General features: G+C 40.5%; 1 protein-coding gene across 1 annotated transcript; it reads left to right on the forward strand.

The window, feature by feature from the left end:
• The first annotated feature begins 340 nt into the window (after positions 1-340).
• On the forward strand, positions 341-8,650 carry LOC136280972 (uncharacterized). The gene is made up of 3 exons (XM_066166992.1): positions 341-410; positions 2,729-7,458; positions 8,022-8,650. The coding sequence occupies exons 2-3, from the start codon at positions 2,871-2,873 to the stop codon at positions 8,048-8,050; spliced, it is 4,617 nt and encodes a 1,538-aa protein (XP_066023089.1). The 5' UTR covers positions 341-410; positions 2,729-2,870; the 3' UTR covers positions 8,051-8,650.
• Positions 8,651-9,755: the final 1,105 nt, after the last annotated feature.

Below are 9,755 nucleotides of genomic sequence, written 5' to 3' on the forward strand. Positions count from 1 at the left end.
TTACTTTGACTATCAATTACTCCCTCTGTTTGAGGAAATGTTACAAAATATCGTATCTTAGGTTCACTTGAAAAGTAATGATCCCCTTATTTATTGGTAATCGATTTTTGTGACATTTCACCGAAGGACATCTAATAGATCAGATATATTTTTCAAAGTTAAGTCTTTTAATCACACAAGAACCATAAGGTAATTTAGACGGAAAAGGAAAAGCCATGTGTCAATTCTCGCCCCCTTAACCCCCCAACCCCCTCCTCCCTGGCCGACTTTCGGCAGTAGGAGGAATATGGCGAAGAGACTGGATGAAAGTTCCTGCGTGAACAAAGGGTGTGCATCGAGCGATGAACAAGCGAACAGACGACTTGAAGGAAGATCTTGCAAGCGTCTGCAATAAACAGCAGCAAGTGCAGGTTGGTGGTGAAAGTTAGAAACTACGAAACGAAATTTACTATAGAATCGTCACTACTTTGTTGTTTTCACTCGTGAGGGAGCTTTCTGAGTTTTCCTTGGGTGACTTCCGCATCAGAAATCTGTTACGTAGGAGTGGATTTGTTTTGCACTCAAATTTACTGGGTGAATTGCTCCAGATCTGGGGAATAGGTTCAGGATATCATATTAGGATTTCTATTTATTACATTCAACGCTGATGGAAAGGGGAAACACTACAAATAGATTTCTGTGATGAGATGGGAAAGCTTGAGTTATTGTGTATGCATCTTGGCCAATTTAAGTCCCTGCGTTATTTAGTGTTTCAAATCCGTTCTGGTTGAGTTAGTTATCTCTTTCTTCGAGTTTACTTCTACTATAGACCTCATTTAAAAAGTCTATGAGAAAAATAAATTGCGTTCAACACAATCCGTGTCGCAAACTTACAAAGCTAATTTGCTAGATCTCGCGGTTACTTCACTGCGCACCAAGGTTCAATCGCTTGACAAAAATTCAAAGAATTCATCGTCTGTGTCTATTTTCAAGTATTTATTTTATGCGCTAAGCAAAAGTTTTTTTTTTCAATTAAGTAGTCTTAAATGTGCGAGGAACTTATATCCAGATAACGTTAAGTACGCAAGTTGCATATCATCCACTTTTTGCCTTCAGTTCGTACTTTCTAGATAAAAGCTGCGATGCGGTTTATTGGTTTTGAATAAAGAGAGAGAGAAAATAATTACTTCTTTGTTGTCTGCGGTTAATCCTTGACAAAAGCTTACACAAATGAAATTAGCGAAAGGTGCATTGTCCACAGCATCAAAGACGTACAAAAAGGAAAAGTTCTTGTTTTTCGCATGACTCGCAAAATTATGCGGTTCTCATCCATTGCCATTTAGTACATTTACCAGTCACTCTACTCTCGAATAAAACTAATCTGAATGAACTAATTTGAATAAGATGGAAGATAAGATTTTTAGGTTGAGAATGCGATCTATTATTCCCATGAAAATCCGGCTTACATTTCCCCCATTGCACGAACAGGTAAACATATTCACATATTTAGGAAGGCTTACACTAGTCTCACCTGAATGACCAGGTTACATCACAGGACGAAATTGCAAGAATCCGTAAACGGAAACGTGGCAGAAACATGTTAAACCGTTCTGGAAACACGACGGATAACCTGTGTTTCCGTTACCGGTTTCGTGACGTTTTCTCGCGTTTCCGTTGCTGCGTATACAACGGAACCGGACCACTTTTTGTGCATGTTAAACATAACGGAAATATGGAGTTGCATGTTTCCGCCACGTTTCAGAAATACGGAAACATGTGATTTCGTCCTGTGCATGATCAAGAATTGTTTTTCTGTTTGAGGAAAATATTAAATAAAATCAACAGTTACCTTGAGAGGTCACTCTGTTCAATATCATTCTTGTCATGAAAATCATCATCATGTGGTGTTATACATTCTACAGGGGGTTTTTATGTTGACCGAGTCTTAAGTTCTCTGGTAATCTTAGTAGCATATAGTCACCTAGTTTAACAAAACTCACTGCTGCATGCCAAAAGGTAATATTCGTTTGTAAAAAACCGCTATGAAAGCCACCATTGCATGTTTTCTAAACAGAAAAGGTTCGGTTGAACTTGACCGGCACAGATTTCTCACTTAAGCCTAAATTTAAGTTAACTATGCACATGAGCTGCAAATAGCAAATGCTAGTAGAGGCGGCTTGTGTAAATATAATTGACTACATTATTGAATTTTCAAAGTTACGAGGAAACTAGGAAGAAGCACAATCGATCATAATCGAAAGGGCAATGGTAGGTGAATAAAACATATCAGCTGATTAGATAACAAGAAAAGGTACATCAGTGAGAAGGGATAGATAATTGATTACAAGAGTGGCTACAAAATACATCAGATAACTCGATGAATGTTGCGACATTAAACGTTTGAGATTGCTGATTCGAATTCGCAGATGTAAAATCATTTACAATGGCAGAGTAGGCACGTACTAAACCTGATGTCTTTTTTATGCGACAGAACCCAGCTTTGTCGAAAGGAAATGAGTTTGATACCAATCCGTAGTTCTTTGGTTTCATAAAAAAGGCGAAAAATTACCTGTGATAGACAATCGTGTGAGTTTCCCCAATTGTCATATTTTATGACTTGAGACCTTCTTCTAATAGCTGACATGATGATTATCCTTCTTGGCTTTGCTTTTGAGCGACAGTATTATGGTCTCTAAACATGTTATTTACGAATTTATGAAGAATCTTTTTATTACTTTTTACATTTTAGAACAACATTCGGCCATAAACATCCAATCAAGGCACTCTTGCACTGACCGTTTTGTAAGAAGAATACAGTGGAAATTTTGAAGGCAGGGTCTTGTTCTGACAATTAAGCTTCCCTAGAGAATCCATGCCCTAAAGCACCAGGTATGGCAGCTGCCACACCTTCATCACTTGCCAGTTCTGTAGAGAAGACGAATGGAGCCAAGCTCAGCAGACTTCTTATTGATGGCGGTACAGCGGTTTTGAGGAAATGCTTCGATACCTTTCACCCCCCTACCAAACTAGCTGCTGGTCTCAGTTCTCACTACACAACACTGCACACTCTTTTCAAGAAAAAGGTTCTGCGTTTAGCCCAGTGGTACCAACTTTTCCCACCTAGTGGGGATCCACCTGATTCTAAAGAATTTGATATCACTCTCCTGTTTCTCCTTTTGACCAACATGTGTGGCCTCACCCCTCCATCCTTAGGATGGCACGCGATGCCACCTATTAGTGACACCTCTTTCGAGGCTAACCTTGCTCGAGTGAAGTTTTTCCGCAATGAGTTGTATGGCCACGTGTCCACTACTGGCGTTGAAATGTCAGTGTTTTTGTCCCTGTGGCCGAAAATTCGCGCAGTCCTTGTTGATCTTGGGTTTGACCAGGTAGAAATAGATAGATTAGAAGCCGAACATAGTGGAGAGGAAGACTATATTGACTTGTTACGTGAGTGGTCTGAGAGTGAAGAAGATACGTGGTCACAGCTGAGGGATATACGGAATTTCCAGATACAGATGCACGAAGACGTTGCAGATCTACGTCAAAACCAAAAAGAAGACCAGAAAACACTTGAGGATACCAAGTCTAAATTGGAGAAATTGTCCCACTGCCAGGCAAAAACTCTTGAGGCTGTTGAAGAAATGCAAGTAGGAATCGAAGAATTTAAACAGGTAGCTGAGTACGAAAAGAAGAAGAGAGAAGATCATTGGGAAGTTGAGGCCCTTAAAAACCTAGCGAAGGTCGACTTCCGAGGGGATATTGAATATCATGCGCAAAGATTCCAGGAAGGAACCCGTGAGTGGATCTTCCGACAGATGGATGAATGGTTAGACGACAAAAGCTCCGAAAATCGAGTAATGGTCATCAGTGGCAATGCTGGCATGGGAAAGTCAGTTATCTCCGCTGTTGCGTGTAAGAGAATGCAAAAAGCTGGTCGACTGTCAGGGAGCCACTTCTGTCAGCACAACAAAGTGCGCTATCGAAATCCACAGCTGATGCTTCAATCCTTGGCCTGTCATTTGACGCACACCTTACCCGAGTACAAGGAAGCTCTCGTGGAAAAACTATCAAGGAATCTGGGGGTACCACTCAACAGCATGGGTGTCGAAGAGCTCTTTGCTCTGCTTTTGAAGGAACCTCTTAATGCTGTTAAAGATCCAGGAAGAAACATCTTAATGGTAATAGATGGCTTGGACGAAAGTGAATATCAAGGACGCAACGAGCTTCTCGATGTCGTTGGCAAGCATTTTTTTAAGCTCCCAAAATGGATTCGATTTCTCGTGACAGCCCGACCAGAAATAAACATTACGGAGAGCCTGAAGCATCTGCAACCCATACACCTGAACCAAAAACAGGAAGAGAACTTAAGCGACATCAAACGTTTCTTTCAACTACGTCTGGGAAAGCAACTTGAGCAAGAACATAAGAATGTGCTCTTGGACAAACTGGTTCAAAGGACTGAGGGTATTTTCCTATTTGCATATTTTCTTAGTGCTGCACTCGAAGAGAATGCCTCGCCAATTACCGTCGAGGAGGTGGAGAGCAGATTGCCTTCGGGTATTTCATCCGTTTATCTTGATCATTTTAAACGGTTAGAAAAGGAACTTTGCAAAGAGTTAAAGATTGAAGAAGAACAAGTGTTACATTTCCTATGCGCCCTAGCCGCTTCCAGAGAGCCTCTACCATTGGCCTTGGCCTCCAGAATACTACAACCTACTGGGAACTGTTCCACTGCCAGACGAAAGGTAAATGAAATAATCGCCTGTATCTCTTCTCTTTTGCCAATCTGCCACGATCGAGTTCACTTCATCCATAAGTCCGTGAAAGATTGGTTAACAAATACGTCGTCGTATGGTCAGCATGAATTCATCGTGGACGAGAAGGAAGGGCATCAGATCCTCTTCGACCTTTGCACTGCTGAGCTTGACAAAATTAAAGACAAGAAGCTTCTTGATTCCCATTTCAACGACGCTGAACAGTACGCATTGCAACATGGTGTCCAGCATATGACCGAGCTGGATGGACTGGGTGATCATTCAACTACCTACAACGTAGATCACCTGGTAAAATCCTATGTCATAGATTTAGAACTCATTTTTCGCAGACTTTGTGTGAACAGCGTGGTTCCTTCAGATGATCTCCAACGTGTTCAAAGGAACGTCGACCTCGCCTCACTGCAAGAGGGAACTTATTCTTTGTTAAGCTCTCTGTCAAAAGCCCTTCGAAAACATTCCTATCTGTTGAAGGACCACCCACAAGCTTTGTTTCAAATTTTGGTCAACGAGGGCTCCCCCGAGCTATCTCTTAGAGCAGCAGCAATCCTTGAAAACAAGCTTCCTCATGCCTTGTACATGAAATACTTAGACAAAGAAGAAGAACAAGAAGTAGTGCAAGGTCGATTTTATTGTTCAGGTACTGTGGCATGCTTTGATGTTTCACCCGAAATGGATTATATGGTGTGTGAATGCCAAGATGGAACAATTCACCTGTGGTCTCTTCACACAGGGAATGAAGAATGGAAGAGACCATCCTTATTTGCGAAAGAATTCACGGCCTTATCTCGTTGGGGTAGTTCCTCGCACGATGAAGGAGCATATCGTTGGGTGCAATCTGGTTTGACTTTTTATCGATCAGTAGTTTTTGATGCTAGTGGAAAATATGTCTTACCAGGATGCTTGCGAAATGTGTACACCCTAGGTGGAGAGTCCTATGAGCTTTTTCCGAAAAGTGATTGTGTTTTTTCAAATTGTGCGTTTTCTAGAAACAGGAGAAAATTTTTAACTGACAGTAGTAATGATCCCAAAAAAATCTCTCTGTGGAACATAGACGATGGCGCCGAATTATGCTGCATGCTTTTGGATGAAAACGTTGCATGTCTCGCTATTTCCCCAGATGGGTCAGTCCTCACAGCTGCAGATATTACTGGACGCGTGTACATTCGTCATTGCGACACATTGCAAGGATGGAAGTTCAAATATGTTCCATGTGGACTAATGCACCTTGCCTTCGATGGTAATTACATATTCGCTTTTGGTTCTCTAGGTTTTGTGCTCGCAGAAATTGGATCTCATATTTCATACGCTTGGGTTTGGAATGGCGAACATGATTACCAACTGTTCTCCCTCAGAAGTGAAGATCAACTCTCTTCCTCGACAGGTGTCTCATCGCTCTCATTTCAGCGAGGCAAATTTCTGTTATGGCCAAGTGATTCAAGTACTTTAGATTTAACTGATTTTTACGAGGAAAATGCGGGGACTTGTCTGGTGCAGAGTGTAAGCCGTATTTTTCCAGATTTAAAAGCAGGATTTTACACAAGGCTATCAGACAATTCAATACTGGCGGGTAGCCCATCTTTCAACTACGTCGCCTTGGTGGACGTCAGTCATCCAGATTGTTCCTTTAAAAGCCCAGCAGTCAATGAGGTGATGCTTTCACCTGAGGGAGATACTCTGTACTCCATTTGTTCGGATGAGAGGTCTTGTGAAGTGACCGTTTTAAGATTGTCGAATCGAGAAATTTTGATGCCGAAGAGGTCTTTTGCTTTTCCGTCTCTATTTTTTGTGCCTATGAAGGAAGGTGTTTTACTATGTATGGGGAATGGAGTACCAGAGCTGTGGAATTTCGAATTAACGAGATGCATACGACCTCTTTCCAAACTGAGTGGTTATGAAAAGCTTACTCTTATATCACAGGAACTGATAGCCTGTCAAAGTCAAGACCATTCATTTGAAGGAACAGATATACCGGATGTGGTAGTTTATTATCCACCAGAGGAGACAACATTTTTTTTAATGTCATCAAAAGGGTCATCTAATCCAGTTAAATTATATCTGAGAGGCTCAACCACCTTTAAATTGCTCAAAGTAGACATCTTCAACGTCACCAGTGGGGAGTTTATTTATTCTGGGAAAACAAAAGTTATTTGCGAAGAAAATATTGAATTTGTTTACTTCAATGTTCGGGGTGACTTTCTTGTCTGCACTTGTGAGGAAATAGACGATGACTTGTTTGACATAACAGAGTTGAAAATTTGGTTGAGAAAGAACGACTCCCAGAAAAATTCGTGGGAAAGAAAGAGTAGAAAGTATTTTGAAGAACCGTTTTGGCCCCGGCTTATTATTTCGCCCAAAGAAGAGTTTGTTGTGACTTGGGGTTCCCTCGATGCAGGTCGTGGATTACATATCCTCGATGCCAGATGCGGTGAAACGAGGCACAATTTGCTGAAAAACCGCGTTGACATCGTCGACTGCAAATTTGCTTGTGACGACGAGTCTTTGCTTTGCTGCACTAGCGACAACTTCCTTCGATTGTTTCAAGTAAGAACCGGTGACTTGCTCTGCGTGCTCGACATAAAGGAGAGACCGTTCAGTTTGGGGGTCTGCGCACGTGAAGATCTAATAGCCGTTGGTTTGTCGTCGGGTAGATTAAAATTCATCCGCGTGGAGCTACCGAGGAGAAAAGAATCAGAACGTAAAGGTATAACAGTAATGGATCTATAGACGTTCGCTTTTAGTCTGTTATTATTCACTTAAGTTAATAATGATGATACAAATCATAATTAAACAAGACAGTTGATTTTCAAAGCTACTGAAGTACTTATTCACACTGTTTCATTCAATAATTTTGGTTTACACTGCTTGTTCATTTCTTAAGACGCAATAAGAAGAGAAAGGATGAGTTAACCTTTTACATTCTAACATCAGTATGCATATTCTCCATACTTTTATTTATACATTTCCTTAGGTGCTGACAAAGAGAGTTTGTCTAACAATCAAAAGCTTCTTTTGGTGGTGATCATTTCCTTCATTCTCCTGACCTTAACGTGTGGTTCAGGGTTGATATTGTAGGGAGAAATTTAATGCTGGTCACTCCTAGGGTTTAAAGGCTTATGGACGGGTTTTTGTTAACTTATCCTTTTTAGAGAACTAAGCTGATATTCAAACGTCCTTCAATGAATAAAATTTTGTGGCCATTGAGATGTATTTCGGAACTCTGCACCAATTCACTTTGAAGTTAACATGTCTGTTAATCACTTGCAGGCTCACTGACCAAAACCAAATGGAAGTGAATGGAAGAATCTTAAAGCATTTTTGCTGCTCTCGAGAATCGTCACGTAACATTGAAACAACTCTCAAAAAGGAATCCACAGAACGATATTGACTGTACGTCGATGAGTACAATGACATCAGGACTCCTCCGACGCCTTCTTCACCTTAAGAATCCAACATTCGAGACCTCATACGTTTGCTCGGGTTTGCATTTTTTTTTCTTTTTGTTATGAGGATTTCAGTTTAGCTTGCACTGAAGAAATTCGATAAATTCAGTTTGAGCTGAAGAATTCAAACATCTCAATCGACGTAGAAGAGAAAATGCACCAGCGGGGCTTCAAATGTTGTCGTTTTTGGCTAATAGCTTGAGGGCAATTAAACACGTGACTTGTTTTCAAGTGCGGCTTGTTTTCTTCCTCTCAACTTTAACTCTTCATTCATACTCGAAGTATGATTGTCTTTTGAATTTATTGTCGCGAGAAAATGTCATGCAATGTTTTGGTCTGGACATTGCATTATAGAACGCTGATAGACAGGAGAAAAAAGTGTCCCAAGCACTCTAGTGAAACCTTTTAGCTCGGAATCTTTGCAGGGCATCAACTGTTCATGCTTCTCTTCACCCGAATCTCCCCCCAACCCTCCTCCCGTAACCCAGCTAAAGATAAAAACATACTAAAAAAAGACACTCATACGCTTAAGAAGTCTTGCGGTTAACTGAGGCAGACTGATCCTTTGTTTTTCTCTGGAGTGCATCGGCGTAAAAATGAACTAAAGTCAGTCATTCATGTAATTTGCTGCTATACACATTTTTACAAAACAAATAAAGAGCACGGCAGCTCTTGTTTTCAATATTTTAAACTGATCGTACCACTGAGCACTGATGATTGAAGAGGAGATTGAGACAAACTGAAAAATATCTATCGGCGAACACAGGTAATACCAGAATTCCTATCAAGATTTTTTTTTCTGGGTGTGAATGCTCCCGCTCTCAACGCGTGAATGCGCAGTCTCGTTTGAAAAATAATCGACCGCTTTACATTGACGAAACATCCCTATCCCACACCCTTTACTTGTCAATGATTTTAACAGATTATTTGTGAGCGTTGAGGAAAAAAGGTTAGGGTCTGCGTGGAGCTTTTAATTTTGACAAGGCACACAGCGTAAGCCGGAGGTCGTTCAAATGAATAGCAATCGTAGATCAATCGTGCGATCTTTCTCGAAACTGTGCTCGGCCATTAACTACTGCATCAATTTCTAAACACAATTTTGAAATTCCGGTGCACAACTATGTTGTAAAGAATGAGCATATCGTACTTTTAATGATAATTAAACTTTTAATGCCACTTTGTAATAGAATAGAAAGCACAAATTCTAAAGCTATTTCTTAACATTTCTGAAATGATCATGATGATGCGTCTGGTTGCAGTAAATACTACTGTTAATTCCTATTTCAATTCAATGAATGCCGAATAACTTCAAACTCTGTATTGGCGCTTAAGATGTGAAAATGAAATTCTTTCTGCGGTAAATTTCTCCTCAGTCTCCCAGCCAATGAAGTTCGTGATTAAGTCTTACCGTGCACATTTATCGTAATGTATTTCATACTTTTATCAAGATAAATGTTGGTTGAAACTTTGCACCAACGTTTTGAATTCAAGGGTAATTTAACCATGCCTCAGGTATTAGTCTCTTAGCGTAAAACCGAACCGTCAATCATTTCTGTTC

This window comes from Pocillopora verrucosa, chromosome 5, assembly GCF_036669915.1.
Source record: "Pocillopora verrucosa isolate sample1 chromosome 5, ASM3666991v2, whole genome shotgun sequence".
Taxonomy (NCBI): domain Eukaryota; kingdom Metazoa; phylum Cnidaria; class Anthozoa; order Scleractinia; family Pocilloporidae; genus Pocillopora; species Pocillopora verrucosa.